The 26,664-nt window shown below is 41.7% G+C and overlaps 1 protein-coding gene across 11 annotated transcripts in view; it reads left to right on the forward strand.

The window, feature by feature from the left end:
• Positions 1-26,664, forward strand: part of DYM (dymeclin) — a 250,890-nt gene that overhangs the window by 24,682 nt on the left and 199,544 nt on the right. For all 11 annotated transcript variants that reach the window (XM_087958660.1, XM_087958661.1, XM_087958655.1 and 8 more), the window contains exons 4-6: positions 17,529-17,581; positions 18,781-18,874; positions 21,308-21,441. In XM_087958660.1, coding sequence (XP_087814786.1) covers positions 17,529-17,581; positions 18,781-18,874; positions 21,308-21,441 — 281 coding nt within the window. The remainder of the gene's footprint in view (positions 1-17,528; positions 17,582-18,780; positions 18,875-21,307; positions 21,442-26,664) is intronic.

Here is a 26,664-nt window from a genome sequence, read left to right on the forward strand (position 1 = left end):
TTCTATATTCACTTTCCCCGTTCTCTTTAATTAAATCAAACCCCTCTGCACTTTGTGGGGAGGTACTATGATTATACCTTATATAAAGTATATGATTATACCTTATTGGAAGCTATTATGATGAGATGCATTCCTCTTGATAACTTTTACTTAAATATCGCACTTTGGTGAAATAATGAATATAAACTTTTTTCCCCCTTTTTTACTGTTACATTTTTTTGAAAATATGAATAATTCAACCTGCCAGCAATGAATATGGGAGAATGTGGAATATATTTGAATGTGTAAGACTCTGAGAAGGGACTCTGGATACTGTATATGGCTTGCTAGTTTTTGGAAGCAGCTGTACTCAGTAACAATTTACTGTGCAGATCCAGGCCATTTATTTGGTTCAGATATGATAGCAAGCTCTGATTTAACTACAGTTTATTCAGCAAATGAAACACACTAAACCATGACAGTTATGGTTGGTTACATTGTGCCACTTAAACGTTTGAAATTATATTCAGGAATGAGGACAATCTTTATTAAAGGTAAGGTGCAATTGTACAGATTGCAAATTGTAAAGATATTTAGATATTTAATTGCTTGTTATATTGCTTTTTTCAATGAAAATATGTGAGGTTTTCTCTGCCCCAGCATTCTGTGACTGTCCTTTCAGAGTCCTTAATGCTCTCTGCACTTGTTTTTTTTGCTTGGAGACATTTCAAAACCTATCTAGGTAACATCATCAGTGAGTCTGAGGTTTATGTATAGTAACTCAGGGGTCCCCAATTCCCGGTCCATGGACTGTAATTGGGCTACGGCATGCCAGCAACCGGGTCGCGCAATCAAGCAAAGCCCCATCCGCGAAACTACACCCTCTTCAGGCCACGGAAAAACCTTTCTCCGTGGAACTGGTCCCTGGTGCCCAAAAGGTTGAGGGCCACTGCAGTAGGTTGTTCTGACAACGTTGATGAGGGTGTGCTTTTCTCCTTGGTCGTTCCTTGATTAGGGTATTGTTTTCTGCTTGATTGTCTGGTGTTAATCCCTACATATCTGGGCGTTGGCTGCTACAGAGGATGTGTTCTTGATCTTTTTGTTTCCTTCTTAGCGTTTTTAGTCGCTTGAAATGTATATAAGCATGGTTTATATCTGTGTGTGATGACGGCTGATTTATCCAAATACCAAGCTCCTAGGAATTCCTGAGTGATTTTGAATCTGGATTCCAGGAATTCCTGAGTGATTTTGGACGTAGCTTAGTCTAGGACGCTCACAGATTCCCAGTTGAAACTAGGGTTGACTTTGGCCATGTGTTATGAAATCAAGCAGTTTTCATTGTGCATTCTGACATCTAGTTGGTATCCATGGATGTGTTCTGCTAGTCTTTTGCCTGCCTTTCCTACATAATTGCTGTTACAATCCTTTAGATTATGGTGAGATTGTGGTGAGGCGTGGTGGCGCTACCAAGAGTGCTGACAAGTGGTGGCGGCACTACCAAGAGCTGTGGAAGCGCAGTGGTTAGAATGCAGTACTGCAGGCTACTTCGGCTGCCTGCCAGCTGCCTGCAATTTGGCAGTTCGAATTTCACCAGGCTCAAGGTTGACTCAGCCTTCCCTCCTTCCGAGGTGGGTAAAATGAGGACCCAGATATGCTGACTCTATAAACTGCTTAAAGAGGGCTGTAACGCACTGTGCAGCGGTATATAAGTCTGAGTACTATTGCTATTGCTATTGTAGGTGAACTACTGTTTTTCTTGGACTACCGAGTCTTTTGGTTTACTCAGTAGAATTTGGAGGGCTTCAGTTAGTTTGTGTGTTATGGTGATGCTGCATCATTGTGATAGTCTTTTCCCCCCCCCAATTTTTTTAAAATTTTGTATATACAGTAATTCCATTCCATTTCAACCGTGTGTCGACTAGGTACATATTTCATGTGTTTACAATTATAATGAATATTTTTCTTACCAATATATCAATAATAGCATTTTCTTATACATCTTATCTAATATATCTATTTCTTAAACAATCTTATCTTATTGCTTTATATATTCATCTGATTCAGTTTAATTTGTTTTATTTTCTAACCATTGATAAAATAAATCCCATACCATATAATATTCCATTTCTTCTTTTTCTTTCATTACCAATGTTAGTCTATTCATTTCTGCATATTCAAATATTTTCTCAATTACTTTTCTCTCTTATCGGCATCTTATCGCTTTTAAAATTCTGAGCAAATACAATTCTAGCTGCTGTTAACACATGTATGATTAAATATGTTTTTTCTTTACTGTAACCGTTGTGATAGTCTGTTGGTCGTTTTTGAGCTGCTTTTTTTTTTAATGTACAAGCATCCTTTGATGGTGGTTTCAGTGCATTTTTTGATAAAGTTCCACGGGGATCCATTTTGTTTAGAAGATGTTGTATAAGGGTGTCTGTTTCCTTTTTCTGGGTTCCTGCAGTGCTCATCTGAATAATGTTCTTACGGGAAGTTGGATTAATTTTGCAGTGGAGCACTTAGCTAGTGTGGGTTGTATTTTGATAGACTTGTGTTTCTAATTTGCTGCTGTTTCCTCTGCTGATGAGACTATCCAGGAAGGGGTAGTATGTTGTTTTCTTCTTCCCTTCTGAATTTTAATCCTTTGAAGATGTTGTTGATTATTCTATGTACCTTCTTCTCGAGTAGTTTCTCATCCACATACCGGATCTATATTTTTAGTTGTATATGCTGGAGTGTTACAGTTTCTAGATGCTGCATTGTGGTTCCTGCTATGAGTCCTGAAAGGGGTAACCTCATGAGCATTCCTCTGAGTTTTTGGGGTATATTTGTCCATCAGACTGACAGTAGATGGATGAGGTCCATGATTCTGGGTACAGTATTTCAATTTTAGCGAAATTGAAAATTGTAGTCTATTGGGTTAGGTTGGATATGTTGTGTAGTGTGGCTGCAGTAGATTGTTTCACTACTTTTCACTACAGTTGCAACCAGCCTAGGTAGAAGACCTCTAACTGTGTCTATTGCACTGATCAGAAGGAGCCTTGAGAAAATAATTATAAAATTCTCACATCCTGGACATAAATTGTTTCAACTCCTCCCCTCGGGATGGAGCTAAAGAGCATTGCATGCCAAAACAACTAGACACAGGGGTAGTTTTTCCCTCTTGTGTCATCACTCTGCTGAATACCTAATTCCCACAGCACTGTCTTATGCCTAAGGATTTTTACTCATGTAGTAGGGCTATAGTACTCTTCTGCTTCTTATCTTCTTTACTACCCCCTCTTATTGGTATTGTTATTAATGATTATTTACTCTGTTATTTTGCATGTACACAAAGCTTCTACACTGAAGACAAATTCTTTTTATGTCTAATCATGCTTGGCCAAACAAAATATTTCATTCTATTGTCCTATATTTTGTCCTGTCCTGTCCTGTCCTATTCCATTCCATTCCATTCCATTCCATGTTTTCCATTCCATTCCATTCCATATTTTCTATTCTATTCCTATTCCTATTCCTATTCCTATTCCTATCCTTATTCCTATTCTATTCTATTCTATTCTATTCTATTCTATTCTATTCTATTCTATTCTATTCCATTCCATTCCATTCCATTCCATTCCATTCCATTCCATTCCATTCCATGTTTTCCATTCCATTCCATTCCATATTTTCTATTCTATTCCTATTCCTATCCTTATTCCTATCCTATCCTATCCTATCCTATCCTATCCTATCCTATTCTATTCTATTCTATTCTATTCTATTCCATTCCATTCCATTCCATTCCATTCCATGTTTTCCATTGCATTCCATTCCATATTTTCTATTCTATTCCTATTCCTATTCCTATTCCTATTCCTATCCTATCCTTATTCCTATTCTATTCTATTCTATTCTATTCTATTCTATTCTATTCTATTCTATTCTATTCTATTCTATTCTATTCTATTCTATTCTATTCTATTCTATTCTATTCTATTCTACTCTACTCTACTCTACTCTACTCTACTCTACTCTACTCTACTCTACTCTACTCCATCTTCTATTCCATTCCACTCCACTCCACTCCACTCCACTCCATTCTGAATTAGGGGGTCCTTGACTCACAACACAATTGTGCCCAAAATTTATATTGCTGAGAGAGAAATGTTGTGTCCCATTTCACGACCTTTCTTGCCACATTTGTTAAGTGAATCAGTGCACTCTTTAAGTTAGTCACACAGTTGTTAAGTGAATCTTGCTTCCCCATTGACTTCGCTTGTCAGAAGGTTGCAAAAGGGGATCCCATGGCCCCGGGACCCTACGACCGTCAGAAATATGAACCGGTTGTCAAACAGCCGAATGTAAATCATGTGACCATACGGAGGCCGCAACGGTCATAAGTGTGAAAAATGGTCATAAGTCATTTACTTTCAATACCGTTGTAACTTCGAAGGGCCACTAAATGAACTGTTGGCACTGAAAAAAGTGACAAATGACCAATTTTCATACTTGTGGCCATTGTAGCATCTCCATGTTCACGTAAACCAGATTCAGGCGCTTGGCAACTGACATGTATTCAGGACAGTCAGTGCGCTGTCTCAGGGTTGTGTGATCACCAGTTGTTACCTTCCCAGCCGGCTTCCGAGAAAAACACAAGTCAGTGCAGGAAACCAGATTCACTTAACATCTATAATGACCCAGGGTGGGATACAAAATAACCACAGTCACAAAAAACAGGTGAAGCCCCGTTTATTCCTTCACTTTGCTTCCAAGCTCCAAATATCCTTGACTGGAGACAAAAAACTCCCACACAAGCAGTTACAAGAAGGAGGAAATGCTGTTTAAATTATAAAGAGTAAAAAACAACACAAACCATATCAGAACACACACTGGAAAGGACGCCAAACTCAGAGAGGAACAATAAACTAGAGATATTTCCACGCTTTGTTTCCAGCACTCGTCCATACGCATGTCTGTCCTCTTATCCAGTTGTCACAGCTGCAGCTCATGAAGAGGATCAAGGCCCTCTCCTCCCCAGTAGACCCCGTCTCTCCCTTATCCTCTCCTCCCTGCGTGCCCTAGGATGGAGAGGGGATAGGCCTGGGTCTTCCTCTGACTGCTCAGCCGGCCTCTGCCCTTCCCCAGCCTCCTCCACAACCTCCGGAGTCACACTTCCACTCCCTGTCAGCTGTTCCTCCTCTCCCTCAGAGTCAGTCTCCACCAGGGTCATGACAATATCTGTGGCAAAAAGATCATAAAATGGGCATAATTCATTTAACTGCCTTTTCTTTTTTTCTTTTTTAAAATAAATTTTATAAATTTTCTATTAATTGCATTTCTTAGTGTTTAATAAACACGGTGTTGTCTAGGTACGTAATTTGCTTAGCAATACAAATTCCATTCTTACTCTCTACACCTTTTTTTCCCAACCACTGGTAAAGTAAGTCCCATGTTTGATAATGTTCCATGTCTTCTTTCTGTTTCATTTTCAATGTAAGTCCATCCATTTCTGCACAATCTCGTATCTTAATTATCTCTTCGTCTTTCGGGGTTTCTTTCATTTTCCCAATATTGTGCGAAGAGAATCCTCGCTGCTGTTAAGACATGTCAAGACTTAACTGCCTTTCTTAGCAATGGAAGTTTTGGGCTCAATTGTGGTCATACGTCAAGGACTATCTGTAATTCCAACAATGGAAATATCAGTGCTCCATAAATATCAACAATGATATTTAGAAATTTAATGATAATAAAGCAATAAAGCTGCACAATATTTTGGTAATCAATCAGTACACGTATATATTCTGCCAGCAAGCCACTCCAGTCCTTCTCATCTTTCCTACTAACCTTCTCCTATTGGTATCTTATGATTTTGTTACTTTGTTGTTTGTATGTACACTGAGAGCTTCTGCACCAGAGACAAATTCCTTGTGTGTCTAATCACACTTGCCCAACAAAAAATATTCTATCTTTGAGCATTCTATCTTTGATCCCAGCTTATTGCCACCAACTGGTATCCTCTACTACAGTGGTTCCCAACCTTTTTTTCGCCTCGCACCCCCTGAAACTTAGACTTTAGGAACTACTGAAGCAGCGTTAAATATATGGTAGGATTGAATCTTTTCAGCTATGTATGTGACGGCCACTAAATAACGATACTTAACTCTAAAATGAAAACAAAGTTAATCCATTGCATAATAAATAAAAATGGCAACATATAGCCAATATCCTATTATTTACCTGGACTTTTCGCATCGCATCCTATCTTTGATCCCAGCTTATTGCCACCAGCTGGTATCCTCTACTATATAAGGATTACTTTTCCAACCCTGTTGTAATACCCAAGTTGATGCCAGTACAGGTAATCCTCGACTTACAACAGTTCATTTAAAGACCACTCAAAGTTGCAACAGCACTGAAAAAAAGTGACTTTATGACTAGTTTTCACACTTACCACCTGGGTAGCGATCAAAACTCAGATGTTTGTTAATTGGTTCATACTTATGACCGTTGCTATGTCCTGAGGTCATGTGATCACCTTTTGCAAACTTTAGATGAGCAAAGTCAATAGGGGAACTAGATTCACTTAACAACCGTGTTAACTAACATCAGCTGCAGTGATTCACTTAACAACCGTGACAAGAATGGTCGTAAAATGGACCGAACTCCCTTAGCAAATGTCTTACTTGGAAGCAGAAATTTTGGGCTCAATTGTGGTCGTAAGCCAAGGACTACCTGTATAGTTACATACAAGTCAGTTTTTCTTCAAAATCCGGTTGGGTAATTACCTTCCTACAAAGATTGCAAGTTTGAATGGTGTTGGCCAGGTCAGTGATGGCTGACCTTTTTGTCATGGCGTGCCGAAAGAGCGTGCTGCACCCATAATGCAATGTGCACGCAACCCCCCCCCCCGCATTCCCCGCCCTCCTGCACATGCATGCGCATCTCCCGCACGCCCCCCCGCCCCTCATGCATGCACAGCAGATACCCAACAATCAGCTGGCTGGCGGGAGGTGCACGCACATGCACAGTGGATCTGTTCCGGCCGACGGCTCACGTGCTGGTGAAAATGGCTCTGCGTGCCACTTCCGGCACACCTGCCATAGGTTCGCCATCACAGGCCTAGGGTCATGTGATCCAGAAAATGTTAGATGGAGAATTTTGCTGGGAAATAGCCATAAGGTTTTGAGCTCCTATATCCTTATATGGCTTCATATATTCATTTTTTAAAAATTCTTAGAAGACAGAAAAGCTATTTTTTTCTGAACTGTACCCAGAGATGCTTGTTAGTTGAATTATTCTGGGTTTGGAATACATCTTGATCACCAGAAGCCAGCTAGAGTGCTTTAAAATGTGGAGCGAATTAGGGAAATCCTGATTTTTACATTGAGGAGACTGTAATGCGTGCTCAGTTCTTCTTCTTTTTTTCCCCTTTTCTTTTTTTTCTCCTTTTTCCTTCTTCTTAACCATTTGCTTTTAATTATAGTTGTCTGCTTCTTGAGTTAAGAAAAAGGACCACCTAGGAGATGAAGCTGCAACACTTCTTGTGTGTAATCAATAGGGTGTTTTTAGACTTCCTGGCTTTATATTCCTATTCCATCCCATTGCTTCTGCCCTGCATGTGCGTTTAAGTGTGAGAGAAAAAGAAAAATCCTTAACACTGAGTGATTCCTCTCACATGGGGTTTGCATGATCAGATACTCCTATTAATTATTTTTAGGGATCATGCTAGATTTATGGGCGTTACTCCGGGTGAGTTCCTGGTGATCTCTCAGTGACTTGCAATAAATGATATCGACAGTGTTCAGCAGACCCCAAATTCTTTTTCTAGTGGTCTTGCTGTGCTCTGCAGCCATCCCATGTGCCTGAGACATTTCTGGAAAGGCAGGAAAAAAAAAAATGACACAGATTGAGCTTTGATACCCTCGCTTACACTTTGGGGCAATATTTCTGGACCGACTGTAGCAGCTTTTAAGATGTATGGACTGCAGCTCCCAGGATTCCCCAACCAACATTTTGTAATATTGCAAAAAATTTTTTTTTAAAAAAAAGTTTTGTTGAACGTTTTAATATTTAAAAACAAATTTCCACACTTTGCAACGTTACTATAGCAGTGTTTACATTGTAAATATCTTCTATTAACATGTTATATAATCTCTGTATTTGCTTCTTCGTCATTCTAGGCATTTTATACATATATACATTTTTTTAACATTGCAAAATTTTTTAAAAACGCTCGAAGGATACCACTAAGTCAGTTAAATTTGTCTCTCTAGCTGTCTGTCAATGTATCTGAATAAAAGTCCCATTTTCATTGCTGGCTTCTCACTTAGAAGCAATTTTCAGGCACTGTGCAAAAATAAAATTAATTACAAAATTCCAAGCTTCAATGCTCTTTCCAAAACCAAGAGGCATACTGAATGAAGGGAATCTGAGGATGAAGAGGAAGCCAACGTACTATTCTATTATATTACATTTATATCTCATGGGTTTTTTTTAAAGCTCAAGAAGGCATACTTTTTGTTAAAAAATCAATAATGGCAATGCAGATGGGGGACTGATTGGTCTAATGCAGAGGTGCTTAGATGTGGTCCACGGGACCGCCCCGGAAACAGCAAAGGACCGGCCCACAGTGCCTCTGCCAGTGAAAATGGAGCTCAGGGGTGTGTGGCGCGTGCCTCCCGGGGCCCCATTTTCGGCCGCAATGGCCTCCAGCCCTTTGCCAGTGAAAACTGAGCATAGGGGGACAGCCCCCCGAACTCCATTTTCGCTGGCAGAGGGCTATCAAAACAAAGTAAAAACAAAACAAAAGGAGAAGTGTTTCCCCTTTTGCATTTGAGCATCCAAGAAGGGACAGGAAAGGAGAAAAGGAAAGAGGAAAGACAAATAAAAAGAAGGAGAGAGAGGAAGAGAGCAAGGAATGAAAAAGAAGGAAAGAGGGGAAGGAAGAAGAAAGGAGAATGAAGAGGAAAGGTAAAAGAAGGGAGGGAGGAAGGAAGGAAAGGGGAAAGGAAAGGAAGGAAGGAAGGAAGGGAGTCCTGCCTTAGCACTTGGCCACCACGGGTGCCCCTGACATGAGTGATGTCAAGCTAGCCACATCCACCCTGGCCAGGGCCACGCCGCCTTCCGTGGTCAGACATAACCCTGATGCGGTCCTCAATGAAATTGAGTTTGACACTCCTGGTCTAAAATCTCCAGTGAGCTTAATGGTCAAATATCGATTTGAATTTTCCTGCCCAGCATCATAATCGTTAGACTCCACAGTCCTCTTACAAAATAATTAGTTTGTTATACAAACACGGATTTCCAAAGATTTCCAGGGCTAATTGCTTCTAACAAATGCGGTCATCGTGATCTTCTAAAGCATATGTGGTCATTGAGTCGATTTGACTAGGACAGTTGGGCTCAAAAACTCTGATCCTTTTCATCCTTTGTAGAAGGTAATCCGAGATGTGTTGTAGTTGGGCCCTCTCTAGGCAGAGCCCTGATAGCCAATGGTCCTCGACGTATGACCACAATTGAGCCCCAAATTTTTGTTGCTAAACAGGGTTGTGAAGTGAATTTTGCTCCATTTTACGACCTTTCTTGCCACAGTGGTTAAGTGAATCACTGCAATTGTTAAGTGAATCTGGAATCCCCGTTGATTCTGCTTGTCGGAAGGTCACAGAAAGATGATCACATGATCCTGGGACACTGCAAGCGTCATAAATAAGAGCCAGTTGCCAAACATCCAAATTTGGGTCACTTGACTGTAGGGATGCTTCAACAGTCGTAAGTGTGAAAAACAGTCATAAGTCACTTTTTTCAGTACCGTTGTAACTTTGAACAGTCACCGAACAAATGGTTGTCAATTGAGGAATATCTGTCAGGGGTTTTAGATTTTCTGTTCAATACTCCGTGATGTTCCTTTTTGTTGGGGAGGTTTCTGTTTTTGTGGGGGGGTTTTCTAGCTTTTTAAAGAGGGATATATCAGGATAGCTAGAGAACATTTTAGGGAGTAACTACTGAGTAGAAAGGGATGTCTAATCCCGCTCTAATTTTATATTTATGTAATCCACAGTTCAGTCCTGAAACTGACTGGGTTTCTACTTGCGTGTCTGTGTGAGAACATACGCATTTCTGTATCACAGCACAGGGTGTCCTTCTCTATTTTTCTCATTTAACTGTTTTTATTAGTTTATAAAGTAGCAGACTAAGAAAATGCAAAAGTAAATAATAGGGGGAAAAATAGGGAAGGAAAAAGGGAGGAGAAAGGGATGAAAAAAGAAAGAAAAGCCATTGACTTCCGACTCCCTTCAATGCAGTAGAATAAGGCCTTAACACCAAACCTCAGCTTTTTACTTTTACATAGTAGTATAAAGTAGCTATTTCTCTAACGACAAATCTATCTCATCGGTAAAACCCAAAATCAGAGTTTCATTTCCCCCCCACACACACCAGGAGCACAAAGTCTCGAAGCGGTTTCCAAGTAGAAATAGACATAGAATAATAGAGTTGGAAAGGGACTTTGGAGGTCATCTAGTCCAGCCCCCTGCTTGAGCAGGAGAGTCTATTCCAAATATCAGCCTCTACTTAGGATCGAACTCACAGCCTCCTGATTGTGAGGAGAGAGCTCCACCTCTAGGCCACTGCACTGGAAATAAAGGTATTTGTATTTTTGTTTTTTCTTCTTCAGTCAAAGCAGTTAAAGAAACCCCTCTTCTCTATTTTGGACGCTACTCTAGGCTCCATCAAGTGTGGTTCCTGGAAGAATCACTTCGTTGAATCTTATTCCCCTAAGGCTCCGCTTTGTGGGTAGACCAGACCACCCTGAATTGAATTCGCTTTCCTGCGTGGATCCCTAGAGGGTTTGAACCTCCAGCCTGCACATCAAGTCGATCTACCAGTATGGGAGCCTATCAAGGACATGGAGGGATGATATATAATTATCCCATGAGTAGGCAGACTGGGAATGCACAAAAACATCCTCGCATGAGTATACTTAAACTTCAGGATAGCTCTCAAGTGGATTTCTGCTATGTGCTCACTCTGACCTTTTGCGGTGGTTTTGATTGCACAAAGTGGGTGGCAAACAACTTACCCTAATCTTGGGAAGAAACCATTTCTGGCACCGGCGTTTTCCTGATCTCCCTACTTGCTGTGAGCACCATTAGTAATGCTGTTTATAGCAGGAAAGACCCTGACATAACTTTTGGACAACAGTTTTCAAAATAACTAAGGGTTCTTTCTGGATTTGCACGAAGTAGGTTGATTTCTGGTAAAAAAAAAATTAAAAAAAAAACATGACATGTGAAGGCAGACATGGAAATACAGGAAGTCCTTGATCTGCAAAGATTTGTTTAGTGACCATTTGAAGTTACAACGGCACAAAATGACTTACGACCATTTTTCACACTTACGGCCATTGCAGAATTCACATGGTTACATGAACAAAATGTGGATATGTGGGAACAGGTCCTATTTAGGACGGTTGCAATGTCCCGGGGGTCATATGATCACCTTTGGGGATATTCTGACAAAAAAAGTCAATGGGGAAGCCAGATTCATTTAACAACCGTGTTACTAAATAACGGCAGTGTGTCAAAAATATTTCTCTGGTGTTTTAGAATTGCCAGCAAAAAGGGAATGGGGGAAGTAGTGCATTCCTTAAATGCTTCATAGATAATTGCTAGGCGGCCGAAGCTTTTGGCACACAAGATTATTACTGGAGAGCATGATTAATGATTCTTGGCTATGGATGTGTCCCATTGGGGAATATACATCCAGGGGGGCGGGGGGAAGACCAGGGTCAAGGGTGAAATGAATGATGTGTCCCAGAGTCGGCTACACCCGGGTAGCACCGGCATGTTCACTCCTAATAAATCTTTTTATTCTGAGAGATGCGGCTAGAGACTTGTGATTTAAATGGGGTTGGATGCCGGAGCCCTGACAGCTAGCCAAGCTAACAACTGTTGCAAAAAGGGTCCAAGATGGAGCAAACCTCACTTCACAGCTGTCTTGTTTAACCACAGAAATTTGGGTCTCAATCATGCTCGTAAGTCAAGGACTACCTGCATGGAGATTGGTGTGTCGCGCCATAATGAAGAAACTATAAAAGTAACCTGTCGTTTCTTGGGCCACTCAAGGGAAGTTGGCCATTGATGGCCATGATTTTTTCTCCCCCCTGATGACCCCTTGAATGTTACATGATATAACTTTCTACTTAATTTTTCATGTGTTGGTGAACATGAAGGGTTCATTGTGCTGGGTGAAAAACATCAAAGTAACCTATCCAGACTTAGTAGTTTACTTTATTGTCATTTCACCTCTACAACGAAATCAAACACCATTTTCAGTGCACATCATGACCATGAAAATAAACCCAAACACACATCCTTCCCCCTTCACACATTGAACCGGAAACCCCCGACACCGCACCAACACTGCAGTATACAGCAGAATTCAATAGAGTTACTGCCCTGGGATAGAAACTGTCTTTCAGCCTATTTGTCCTTGTTTTTATTATTCTGTACCGTCTGCCAGATGGTAATAGTTCAAAGAAAAAGGGTGCCCAGGATGAGATGGATCTTTAAGGATGTTTTGAACTTTCTTAAGGCAGCGGGAGCTATAAAGCTCTTCCAAAGAGGGGAGAGGGCAACCCATGATCTTCTGGGCAATGACGTTAACCCTCTGGAGTGCTGTCCTATCTGCCCCTGTGCAACTGGCAAACCATACAGAGGTGCAGTGTGTTAAGATACTCTCTATGGTACAGCGGTAGAAGGTCACCAGCAGTTTTTCATTCAGTTGTTGTTTCCTGAGAAGTCTCAGGTAGTATAATCTCTGCTGGGCCCTTTTGACCAGGGCTGCAATGTGGGCACCCCAGGTCAGGTCCTCTTTTATGGTAACACCCAGAAACTTAAAACTGGCCACTTGCTCCACACGGTCTCCATTGATAAGCAAACTTCTGGCACATGTTTGAGAATTTGGGCAGACAGCATTGTCTGGTGTTTCGAAGTACTTGGAGGTTGCTTGAGAATTGTAAAGAGGGTTGTTGGGTTGTTTTACCATCTCTGGTGGACTTGCGATGAAGCATAGAAATACAGGAAATCAGATTTTTATCCTGATTCAGAAGATCTTCAAAAGAAATATAAACCAGATGATTTCCTCTTAGGTTTGACGGACCCTTCCAACTTTATTACCATATGTGTTAACAGCGGCGAGCATCGTATACAGGTAGTCCTCGACATAAGGCCACAATTGAGCTCAACATTTCTGTTGCTAAGTGAGACAATTAGGTGAGCTTTGCCTCCATTTTATAACTTTTCTTGCCACAGTTGGCAAAGTGAATCACTGCAGTTTCAATTAGTAACGCGGTTGTTAAGTGAATCTGGTTTCCCCTTGATTTCGCGGGTCATTGCAATGAGTCAGTTGAACAAGGAGAGATTTAACCTGGAAACGAGGAGAAACTTTCTGACAGTGAGAACAATCAACCCATGGAACAGAAGTTGCCCTCGGAAGTTGTGGGAGCGTCATCGCTTGAGACTTTCAAAAAGAGATCGGATTGCCATTTGTCAGAAATGGTGTAGGGTCTCCCGCTTGGGCGGGGGGTTAGACTAGATGATCTACAAGGTCCCTTCCAACTCTGATTATCTGTTATCTGAAGTGTCTGAATTTTGAAGATGTGGCCACGGGGGAATGCTACAACAGTCATAAATGTGGAAAATAGTCACAGGTCAACTTTTTTCAGTGCTGTTGCAACTTCATAAACGGTCACTAAACGAATGGTTGTAAGTCAAGGCTTGCTTGTATGCACAAAGATGGGAGAGTACATTTATACCCACCACAGAGGAATGGATGGTTAAGGCGATGGAGTGGACAGAGATGACAAGATCGACTGTTTTAATTAAAGAGAACTTACCTAGTTTTGTTTCCATTTGGAAATCACTTCTGAGTTTTGTACTCAAAACTGGAAAAAAAGGAAACTCTAATTTTCAATTTTGATGATTAGAATGATTTTGTTGTTATAGAAATAGTTTGAAATATCGAGAAAGGTAAAGTAAATGATTGAAGCTGGAATTCTTTTTGTATTCTACTGCAGTGAAAAAAGTCAGAAATCACTTTTTTTGTTCTTTTCTGTCTCTTTGCACCTTTCTCTTTTTAATTGTACTAATTTTTGTTTGTATATTTTATCTTGCAATAAAGTTTAATAAAACTGTTATTGGTTTTTTTTTTAAGAGAATGTTCTCCCATACAAACAAATAAGTGGTCTTTCCTCAGAGGTTTGAGTTCTGTTGTTAGGAAACTAAGCATGCCATCAGCAAATAATGGGTGGTTACCACAATTGATTAAAATTTGGAGTTAATGATAATATCGTTGCTGATTGCACAGTTGTTTTATAAATGCATGATTTTTTTTTTAGCATTTGATGAAACTAAGCTGGCAGGAATAGCCAACACCCCAGAAGATAGGTTCAAGATCCAAATGGACAGATTTGAACCCTGGGCCCTATCTGAAAAAAAATGAAATTTAATGTAGAGAAAAGTAAAGTGTTACACTTAGGTAAGAAAAATCAAAAGTACACATATAGATTGGGTGAAACCAGGCTTAATAGCAGTAACTGTGAGAGGGATCTTGGAGCCAATGCAAACCTAGGCTGCATTAACAGAGGGATACAATCAAGATCAAGGGAGGTACTAATACCACTCTATAAAGCCTTAGTAAGGCCACACCTAGAATACTGCATCCAGTTTTGGTCACCACACTATAAAAAAAGATGTTGAGACTCTAGAAAGAGTGCATAGAAAAGCAACCAAGATGATTAGGGAACTGGAGGCTAAAACAAACGATGAACGATTGCAGGAGCTGAGCATGGCTAGTCTAGTGAAGAGAAAGACCAGGGGAGACAGGATAGGAATGTTGCAATATTTGAGGGGCTGCCACAGGGAGGAGGGGGGTCAAGTTATTTTTCAAAGCACCCGAAGGCCAGACAAGTAATAATGGATGGAAACTGAACAAAGAGAGATTCAACCTGGAAATAAGGAGAAATTTTCTGACAGTGAGAACAAATAGATCAGTGGAACAGCTTGCCTTCAGAAGTTTTGGGAGCTTCATCATTGGAAGCTTTCAAGAAGAGACTGGACAGCACTCTGCTGGAAATGGTGTAGGGCCTCCTGCTTGGGCGGGGGGTTGGACTAGATGACCTACAAGATCCCATCCCACTCTCTTAATCTGTTAAAAAAGGATACAACCTCCTGCTTGGGTGGGGGTTTAGATGACCTACAAGATCCCATCCCACTCTCTTAATCTGTTAAAAAAAGGGATACAATTGTTTGCAGAAGTTTACCATGTGTTTACACATTAGCAAAGCACCTTGCTGTTATTTCATACTGTGTTCTAGATCCTTTGTTTGTTTGTGGGAAAGCGTTCTCATTGCTTTCAAGATAGAATCTAAAGCAACCGCTATCTGTTAGCCCATTGCTCTCATGTAAACCTTGGTGCAGGGGCCTAGGCCTGGGGGAGGTATGTTTTTTGCAGATGGAGTAATTTATTGCAAACTCCCGGTATTCTGAAAATACATTGTTGGCAAAAAGAGACAACCTTAAGCCAACCCCAGAAGATAGCAGTGATCCCCAACCTTTATGGTCAAATGAGCAATGCTTTTAGCCATACTGGTATTTCTGTATTAAAGAGTTTTTGCTTTATGGAGCAAAACGATGACACCTTAAAAGCCAACCCTTCAGAATAGAACGTTGCTGTAGAGGAATGATTGAGTCTGTCATATGCACCTCTATAAGTGTCTGGTTTGGTTCTGCAACCCAACAGGACAGACACAGACTTCAGAGAGTAATTAGGACTGCAGAAAAAACAATTACTACCAACCTGCCTTCCATTGAGGACCTGTATACTGCACAAGTCAAAAAGAGGGCTGTGAAAATATTTACAGACCCCTCACATCCTGGACATAAACTGTTTCAACTCCTACCCTCAAAACGACACTATAGACTAGAGCACTGCACATCTGAACAACTAGACACAAGGACAGTTTTTCCCCAAACGCTGTCACTCTACTAAACAAATAATTCCCTCAACACTGTTCAACTATTTACAAAGTCTGCACTACTATTACTGTTAATCTTCTCAGCAGTCCTTTCACCCATCCCCTCCCACTTGTGACTGTATGACTGTCGCTTGTATCCTTACGATTTATATTGACTGTTTCCTAGTATGTTTTGATTGCTTATTGTACTCTATAACTATTAAGTGTTGTATCTTATGATTCTTGACTCTCGATGAATGTATCTTCTATGTACACTGAGAGTATTTGCACCAAGACAAATTCCTTGTATGTCCAGTCACACTTGGCTAATAAAAAAGAATTCTATTCTATAGATGTGGGATGAGTCAACTCAAATCAGTTAATCTTTTGAACTGGGTTAAAATGGGCAAAACCGGGAAAGCACTCAAACAATAATGGTGATGATGATTAAGTTCAGTTAATATCGCTCATTCTTCTTCCTTTGGGGGGGCTCTGTGAGCTTGGCTTTTTTGTTGTAGATGTTTCCTTACCCAACTTGATAATATCATTAGTGCTAGCTAACTTACCTAGTTGGGTAATGATATGTATATAAGAAAGAGCACACAGTTCAGCCCTGAGCTATGAGTACCCTCTCCTATTGGTCTTCTGCCTATTTTGCAGGGCAATTTGAGTTTATATTTACTTTAAACATAGTGAGAATGATGTTGAGTAAGTTGTTATTCCTCGTATCTAAAATATGCCCTAATTCAAGTAGTCTTCAACTTACGAACACAATGGAGGCCAAAGTTTAGGGTTGCTAAATGAGACGTTTGTTAAGCGAGTGTAGCCCCATTTCGTGGCCTTTCTTGCCACCATTATTAAGTGAATCAGTGCAGTTGTTTAAGTTAAATGAATCTGGCTTTGCCGCATCCTCATGATCAAATTTCAGCTGCTTGGCAATTGATCCAACTGTCTCGCTTGGCAGCGGCACTGAAAAAAGTGACTTTTGACCATTTTTCACACTTTTGTACCAGTCCCATGATCATGTGATCAAAATTCAGATGCTGGGCAACCGGCTCATACTTACGACCGTTGCCGTGTCCCAAGGTCACGTGATCCCCTTTTGCAGCCTTCTGACAAGCAAAAATCAATGGGAAAGCCAGATTCGCTGAACAACTGGGTTCCTGACTTCGCCAGTGCTGTGATTCACTTAACAACGGTGGCAAGAAAGGTTGCAGAATGGGGCAAAACTCACTTAACTCACATCTCGCTTAACAACAGAAATGTTGGGCTCAATTGTGGTTGTAAGTTGAGGACGACCTGTATTGGATTAGAGAGTTTATGTACCGGAAAACAAATTGCTTGTGTGTCTAATCACACTTGGCCAATAAAGGATTCTATTAGAAATCCTCCAAAGTCCCAACTCTTGTTGTTTGATTCTTCCTTTCAACCTTGAGCTACAACCTTTCTCCTTCGAAAACTCCTATCGAAAACTCACTGTGTCTGATGGATGATGGATTTGCCCAAACTCAGTAGCATCAGCTCTAATAAAACATTTTTCTTTTGTTTTCAGTGCTGAGTTAAAACTTTTGGATGAAGCTTCTGTGTCCATCTGCAAGTCTTTAGGTATGATGCTGCATTCAGCCGAGCCTTTCTTTTCATGCTCAGTTTTTCTTGCCCTGCTGTGCATGCTCTTAGTTTTCCTAATCAAGCACTCTTCTCTATACATCCCTTTGTATTTGTGATGCATTTAATATCTCCCATCTGTGGCCTGCGCACGAGATTTTTTTTTTTTTAAACACAACACTTGTTTTTAAGGGCTTGAAGTCGTCATATTGTACCCGCATGTGCTATTTGAGCCAAACGTTTTCACAAGTTTTTGCTTCATATCGCATGCTGTCACAGGAAGTGGCTTGGGTACAGTTATATTAAGTTCTAGTGGAACAGGTTGTTTTTTTCTCTCTTTTAAAAAAGGGATTTTAATGCATTTATTCAGAAGATAATATGTGTAGGAGGTGAAAGCAGAAATGGAATATGATAATTGCTTGGTAATGGATGCCGAATGCTTCTTCAAAATGCTGCATTTTGACCCTGTCTGAAACCCCTCTGAAAGTTAAACATGAACAAAACAATTGGCTTTCCAAACTCTGCCACAGTATATTGATTCAGATCAGTAGTTTTTGAGATCTGTGACTTGGTCAGAACTTTACTAAATTGCCACCTGCGGCTTTATCTGAACTTTATGAAACTGTTTGAACTGTTAAAATGAGAGGGTTACTATCAAGAGCCCCATCTTTAATTTTCCATGGAGATTCTCAGTCACTCAGGTCATGGTGGTCCCAAGGATGCTTTTTCCAAAGGCAACTGGACTTCCTTTCTTTTTCCTCGAGGATGTTTCACTTCTCCTCCGAGAACCTTCTTCAGTTCAGAACGGTTCAGCTCAGTTCAGAATTGAGGAAGTTTCTTGGATGAGAAGCGAAATGTCTTCAAGGAAAAAGAAAGGAAGTCCAGTGGCCTTTTAGAAAAAGCACCTTGGGGACATCTTGAATTTCCCTTTTTTTCCCATTTAAAGTATGTTGTCTCATCTGTTTGAGACGTGGCACCTTGAGGCTTCTCTGATGGCTAAACATCCTGGTGTACCTGGCTGAGATTACCTGCTCAGTAAATATGCTGAACAAATTTACAAAGAAAGAGGTACATCCTTCGTTAAGTCTGAATGTAACACCCTTGTAAGAGGACATAGGCTCGCAAACCTCATGTTTGAACTAGATATAATCATTGTACATTCTGAAACATTACCTAACTCTTCCTGCTCTTCTTCCTAGTGGAGAATAATCCTCGGACAGGAAACCTTGCCTCACTGATTAAAGTCTTCCTTTCCAGAACCAAAGAATTAAAAATTTCAGCAGAATGTCAGAAGTAAGTATGTTCTGTTCCTTGCTGATTTTTGTTACTGCAAAATACAAATGCCAAACCCAGCCTCTGGTTGAAATGCACACGGTTGCTACTGAGGGTGCCAGCTGATTGCTTCAGGGGCACAGCTAATTGTATGTTATGAAGTCTGAGTCCTCGTATAATGGCCTTAAAGGCCTTTCCATCAAAATGGCTCGGAGGTGATGATAGCGTTCCCTACTGTTTTGTGGCAGGAAACACACAAAAACTGTAGCTTTATGCAGTGGTAACATTTTCTAAAACCAAGAAAGGCAAAATAGGTATCCCCCCAATTCCCCCTTTTTTTTAAAAGAAAAAAAGAAAATAAGTCAAATGCTCCATCCCCCGAAGGCCAGGGATGAGAAGCAATGGATGGAAATTAATCAGGGAGGGAAGCAACCTGGAACGAAGGAGAAATTTCCTGAAGAGAGAAAAATTAATCAGTGGAATGATCTGCCTCCATAAGTTGTGGTTGTTCCAATACTGCAGGTTTTTAAGAAGAGATTGGACAACCATTTGCGTGAAATGGTGTAGGGTTTCCCGCTTGAGCAGAAGGTTGGACTAGAACAGGGGTCCCCAAACTTGGCAACTTTAAGACTTGTGGACTTCAACTCCCAGAATTCTCCAGCCAGCTATGTTCTATATATATTCTATATTCTATATTCTAATATTCTATTCTATTCTATTCTATTCTATTCTATTCTATTCTATTCTATTCTATTCTATTCTATTCTATTCTACTCAGTCTATTCTCTGTTGTATTGTATTGTATTGTATTGTATTGTATTCTATTCTATTCTATTCTATTCTATTCTATTCTATTCTTCATCAAGTTTTGGACTGCAGCTAATAGCCCTTCATGCATTGTCTGGAATTCAGTGCTTTCCTGTTCAGTAAAGCATCCCGCATGTTTTAACAAAACTAGGACTAGGTATAAGAAGAAGGCAGAATGTTTTGGAGTTAGCTAAGGTATTTGGAGAGTCCATTGTAAGCATTCTGACAAATTGGGTGTTATCTATAAGGATCAAAGCTGGTGATCACAGCAGGAAAAGCCTGATTGTAAACTGGCAGGGGTGGTAGCAGTCACCCAAAGGACAGCTCTGACCATGGCTTAGAAAGAGTTAAGGAGAGAACTCAAAGACTTAAAACCTGGGGATCGACACATACAGAAGGCAAGATTTGAGGATGTTGTTAGATCAGTGTTAGACAGAGCCCGTTTCCCCCCAATTTTCCTTCCTCATTTTATGGAATACATGTGCTCCTCCAGTCTGCTTAAGAATGTGAAGAGAACTGGACAACTTTGGGCCAGTCTCTTTCTCTCCCTCTCTCCCTCCCCCTCCCTCTCTCCCTCCCTCTCTCTCTCTCCCTCCCTCTCCCTCTCTCTCACCCAAGCCCAAACCATTTCATAAGGTTGTTGTTGTGAGGAAAATAGGAGGGGAAAGGAATATTCAATATTTTTACTACCTTGAGATATTTATAAAAATATTAAGTTGTGATATAAGCAAACAAACAAAAAGTAGATAGATTAGATAGACAGACAGACAGACAGATCGGGGGTCTTCAAACTTGACAGCTTTAAGATTTCAGCTCCCAGAATTCCTCCTCCAATCATGTGAGCTCAGGAATTCTGGGAGTTGAAGTCTACAAGTCTTAAACTTGCCAAGTTTGAAGAGCCTTGAGATGGATGGATGGATGGATGGGTGGATAGATAGATAGATAGATGATTAGTAGATGTGTGTGTGTGTGTGTGTGAGAGAGAGAGAGAGAGAGAGAGAGAGAGATGATAGATAATGATGGGTGGATAGATGGACGGATGGATGGATAGATGAGAGAGAGAGAGGAGAGATAGATAGATAGATAGATAGATAGATAGATAGATAGATAGATAGATAGATAGATAGATAGATAGATATAATAAATGAGCATTTAATGTCATGCATGTATTGTAACAAATGCAGGTAGTCCTCGACTTACAACCACAATTGAGCCTAAAATTTCTGTTGCTAAGTGAGAGAGCTGCTAAGTGAGTTTTGTCCCATTTTATGACTTTTCTTGCCACAGTTGTTAAGTGAATTGCTGCAGTTCTTAGTAACATGGTGGTTGTAAGCTGAATCTGGCTTCCCCAGTGACTTTGCTTGTCGGAAGGTCTCAAAAGGTGCGTTAACATGACCCCAGGGCAACTGTAACCATCATAAATGCAAGCCAGTTGCCGAGCCCCCTGAAGTTTGATCACATGGCTGGGGATTGCTGCAATGGTCGTAAGTCTGAAAAACGGACATGCGTCGCGTTCTTCAGTGCCGTTGTAATTTTGGATGGTCAGTAAACGAATGGTTGTACGTCGAGGACTAGCTATACCTTGAAAGTTATTTTCCTCCTCTATGTTTGGTATACAGGCTCTTGAAACTCCTGTTTCTCTTCCAGCCACCTCTTTATCTGGCAGGCTCAGAACGCTCTGTTCATTATTTGCTGCCTGCTGAAAGTTTTACTCTGTCAGATGTCAGAAGAGGAACTGCAGCTTCATTTCACCTATGAGGAGAAAAACCCAGGCTCTTACGGTAAATATTGAATTATTCCAATGGAAGAAAGGGCAATGGAACTTGGCCAAAAGGGGTTGTTGTTGTTTTTAATCGTCCTGCAGAACGTTTGTTCTTACGCTTCCTGGTTGGCCTTTCACAATACATAATTCAGGGATCATTTTATCCTACATAGAGTTGTATGCAAAAGTTGAGGTATCCCTGGTCAGAAATGGATCCCTTGAGGCAGGCCCCAACCGTCCGGACAGCGACCACCGCCCGAACAACCTCCGACCTGGTTGCCCCCCCCCCCCCCCCCCATCTTGTCAAGGGCCCGTGAGCTTTTCCCGGTAAAAGCTCACACCAAAACACCCCCCCCCACCCACACCCCTGAGCTTTTCGGTAAGCCACCCCCCCCCCCCCATCTCCTCCTTTGACCGTCCCCCGCCCCTTCCGGTGAGGTCACGGAAGCACCGTCAAAAAGAGGCGGCGCCCAGCGATGCCGGACCGGCAGCGCCCAGCTGAGCTGGTACCGGCGGCATCGAAAGGTTGGGGACCCTCCTTGAGGCGAAGAAATGGAAATGGAAAAGAAGTTTGGTTTTGCAGAAAAGGACTGATCTGAAATACTCTGATCTTCAGGGGCTGCCACAAAAACCCCTTAAGATCAGGGCCACGAAGAAGAGGAGGTCAATCTATTCTCCAAAGCAGTTGAAGGCAGGACAAGAAGCAACGGATGAAAACTAATCAAGGGGAGAATCAACTTTAGAACTAAGGAGAAATTTCCTGACAGTGAGAACAATTAATCAGTGGGACAATTTGACTGCAACAATTTGTGGGTGTTCCAATCAGGGGTGGGATACTACTGGTTCGCACCTATTCACTAGAACTGGTTGTTAATATTCTAAGCAGCTCGGAGAACCGGTTGTTAGAAGAAATTACTGGCCTAATCCTGTCAGGAAGGCAGGAAGGAAACATTCTGGTGTTGCTTACAGAAACTGCCTCTCCGTTAACCCTTATTACATTCTTGGCAGGACTAGACTTCCTGTCTCAGGAACGTCTCTGGAGTTATTTCTCCTCCTTTGCTGGTACTTTGCTTGTGTGGAGGGACCATTCAAAGTTACAATGGCACTGAAAAAAGTGACTTATGGCCATTTTTCACACTTTCGACTGTTGCAGCATCCCCACAGTCATGAGAGGCCAGGCGAGGAGATGCATGCCTCGATGTGAGTGATGTTGAGTTGGCCGCACCCAGCCAGTCACATGACCACCAAGCCACGCCCACCACCTAAGTCACGCCCACAGAACCGGTTGTTAAAAAAATTGAATCCCACCCCTGGTTCCAACACTGCAGATTTTTAAGAAGAGTTTGGACAACCATTTGCCTGAAATGGTATAGAGCAGTGATGGCTAACCTTTTCGTCCTCACGTGCCGAAAGTCCAGGCATGTGCGATGGCTCTGCGTGCCACTTCTGGCACGCGTGCCATAGGTTCGCCGTCACGGGTATAGAGTTTTCTGCTGAGTAGAGGGTTGAACCAGAACAGGGGTCCCCAACTCCCAGGCTGCAGCCCACTATCGGGCTTTGAGCTGTTTGGAACCGGGCTGTGGAAGTGGCCGGTGCATCCATCCATGCATCCCCACTTGTGTGAGGAGCGTGCAAGCCCATGCGCATGTGCTCCATTTGTGCGAGCTGCGTGCGTGTGTGCCCGTCGCTCTCACCAATGGAACCGCGCATGAACATGCACCTGCCTGTCAATCATTCAGAGCCATCCCCTCTCTTCCCCCCCCTCCCCCAGGCCGCAACGCTGGAATTGTTTTGGAACACTGAACTAGATAACCTCCAAGATCCCTTCCAACACTGTTACTTTGAAACATACCACCAACTCTACCACGAAACGCTTATAGAAAACAAAAATCAAGGTTTGAGAGTGGCCTTCACAGTCCCCAGATTGCAAATCCGTGAGGACTCTCAAACATTCAGCACATGGAAGAGTAGTTGGAAGAGTCACATGGGGGAGGTTGGGGAGAAAATCTCAAAGGTTAGAATAAATGGGTTCTTAGCTGGCTGTAGAAAATGTTTGCTACCTGCTATTTTTGCCATAGGTTGAAATCAAGTACTGGCTAAAAAGGTGTTGAAACTTCTGCATCCGCCAGAGGCACTGTGTTCTTTGAATCCGTGAAGAACTGCTTCTAGCAATAGCACTTAGACTTATATGCCGCTCTAGAATGCTTTACAGTCCTCTCTAAGCAGTTTACAGAGTCAGCCTCTTGCCCCCAACAATCTGGGTCCTCATTTTACAGAAGGATGGAAGGCTGAGTCAACCTTGAGCCTGGTGAGATTCGATCTACCAAATTGCAGGCAGCCGGCAAATTCCAAGTAGCCTGCAGTACTGCACTCTAACTACTGCGCCACCGTGGCTCATTATAAATGGCATGCAAGCTTGAAAAGAAATACTGTACATTTAACTTTGTACCACATACCAAAGATTATGTCAGGTTTTAATAGGGATTCTTTGAAATATATAATTTGACTGGGGTGCACATATTTTTGACATACAACTGTTATGTATAAAGAGCAAAGTATAATTTATCCTCATTCTAGCTCAACTCTTGTTGTCCTCACAACAGTAGTACAGTAATGGCTGAATAGTAATAACTGCGAGAGGGATCTTGGAAACCTAGTGGACAGTCGCTTAAATATGAACCTGCAGTGTGCTGCAGCTGCCAAAAAAAGCCAACACGGTTCCAGGGGTCACAATAACAGGGGCAGAATCAAGATCACATTAAGTATTATCACTTAATAAGGCCTTGGGAAGACCACACTTGGAATATTGCATCCAGTTTGGTTGCCGTGATGTAGAAAAAGATGTTAAGACTCTAGAAAGAGTGCAGAAAAAGAGCAATAAAGATGATTAGGAGACTGGAGGCCATAACATAAGAAGAACGGTTGCAAGAATCGGGTATGTCTCCTTCAAGGAAAAGAAGAACTAGGGGTGACATGATAGCGTCTTCCACTTGCTCAAAATTGTTACAGCATCCCCATGGCCACATGATCAAAATTCAGATGCTGTTCTGACTCAAACCTTGTTCCAAGGAAACCAACCCCAAACGGAGGTAACAGCAAAACCTTTTCATGATTCTTTACGAATTCTGTTCCTTCCCGGTTAAAAGGCTGTTTCCAAATTAATTGTCTCTGATAAGAACGAGCCTTGCCAAGGTTGTGCAAGGCTGCCAAGAACACTAGATAAAGTTGCCAAGAAATATTTCAAACACGAAGAGTCTCCAAACACAAACTAAGAGAGTCCGAACGTCCACAAGGCTTGAGTGCAAAAACTTCTTTGCTTCCTGCAAAGAACTCCGGCTTCTCAGCTGGCTTTTATCTCTTAAGGGAGGGGCCATTACCTTGCAGCCTTACTCCCGAGTCGCCTGTGCTGCTGCAGCTGCTCTTTCCTTCAAGCAGCCCTGCGTGCATGCGCACTGGGCACAGGCTCCTCGGGGGCCTCTTCATCACTGCTGCCAGCCTCCACAATCTCCGAAAGCAGCATTCCACTCCCTGATAGTCCTGGCCCCATCCCTGCATCACACGCAGGCCCCTCATCTGAGTCCTCACTCTCCGAGACTTCAGCAGTCCACACCAGCTGCTGGCAAACCACAACAGATGCTTGGCAACTGGTTCATATTTATGATGGCTGCAGTGTCCCTGACTCGTGCTTTAGGGATCTTCTGACAAGCAAAGTCCATAAAGGGAAGCCAGATCCACTTAACAGCCATGTTACTAACTTGACAACTGCAGTGATTTGTTTAAGCAAGAAAGCTCTTAAAATGGGGCAAAGCTCACTTAATCACTTTCTCTCTTGGCAACAGAAAGTTTGGGCTCCATTCTGGTCATAAGTTGAGGACCACCTGTAATTGTTTTTCTTTACCCCATCTCCTAGTTCCAATGAGGGACAGGAGAGAGTCAGTAAACTCTTCCCCAATTATTAAGAAATATTTATATCATTTTATTCCAGACAAGCAAACGCTTAGTGAGATGCCTTATGGAGATCCGCAGTCCTTCCGGTCCTGGTGCTTTTTCAAGAGGCAACTGACTTTCTGCTTTTTGCTTTGAAGACGTTTCGCTTCTCGTCTCAGCTGAAGAAGCTTCTTGGATGAGAAGCGAAACGTCCTCAAAGAAAATCCAGAAAATCCAGTGGCCTCTTGGAAAAAAGCACCTTTGGGACAAACGCTTAGAGAATTCTTCCTGTTATTCAAAGCAGCAAAACATCCAGTGCTGAGTTGGTTGAAGAAAGTGACAATTGCTATTATTTTTTTCTTGCCTCGTTTAACAAACAATCTTTGGGAGAAGAAAAAAAAAGAATAAGAAGGTGCTTGTGTGTGGTCTATTGGTTTGGACCAGGATTCAGAAGCCAGGAAATTGGAATTCCTCTTCGGTGTGATCTCTGCTGCACTCTGATCTTCTGCCAGTGGATTGTTTCCTGTTTTAGTTTACCCTTCTATAAAATTGGAATAATTTCCTCTGTTTGGGACGAATTGCGCAGCTTGGATAATGATGGCGTATAACCTTCCCTTTGTGCTAGGACATAATCCTGTAAACTCACTTCCACTGAAAAGCTTCCCCAAAAGTTTGTAAACTTTGTTAGGTACAAAGGACCGAGATGTTCCCGAGAAGCCAAAATGTTAAAAAAAAAAAAAGGGAGGGGGACAGGATCTCGTTGCTTTGGGATGCAGTGAAGCAGACAAATGAAAGCAATTGGGTTTTTAGGCTTTGGCTTAATGACTGGGTTGGAGGGAAAGGCATTTCCCAGAGCTTATTTTGTCAGCTGTGCAGTGCCGATAATTCTCTGCGGAAGGGCTGAGCTGAAAGAATTGCTAATTGCATCTCGGTCGGCCAATGGTTGGCCATCTTTAACCTTCCGATGCCTCGGCCTTGCTTGACCAAAGGAAACATAGAACCTAATTTATTTCTAAATGAGAGAGTTTTTTCCCCCTGCAAATATATTTTCGTTTTCTTCTATTTCATTCACCTTACGAAAAGTTAACTAATGATCACTTAAGTCTTGGGACATGCCCTAGTTATACTGTAGTTTGTGATGAGCAGAGTAACAGAATAATAGAGTTGGAAGGGACCTTGGAGGTCATGCAGTCCAACCCCCTGCTTAAGCAGAAGATCCTATTCCAAGTGTCTGTCCTGTCTCTTCTAAAAGTCTCTAGTGTTGGAGCATCCAGAACTTCTGAAGGCAAGCCATTCCGCTGGCTGATCGTTTTCT

Source organism: Notechis scutatus, chromosome 2, assembly GCF_049901735.1.
Source record: "Notechis scutatus isolate UNSWTSFEM ecotype Mainland chromosome 2, rNotScu1.2, whole genome shotgun sequence".
Taxonomy (NCBI): Eukaryota; Metazoa; Chordata; class Lepidosauria; order Squamata; family Elapidae; genus Notechis; species Notechis scutatus.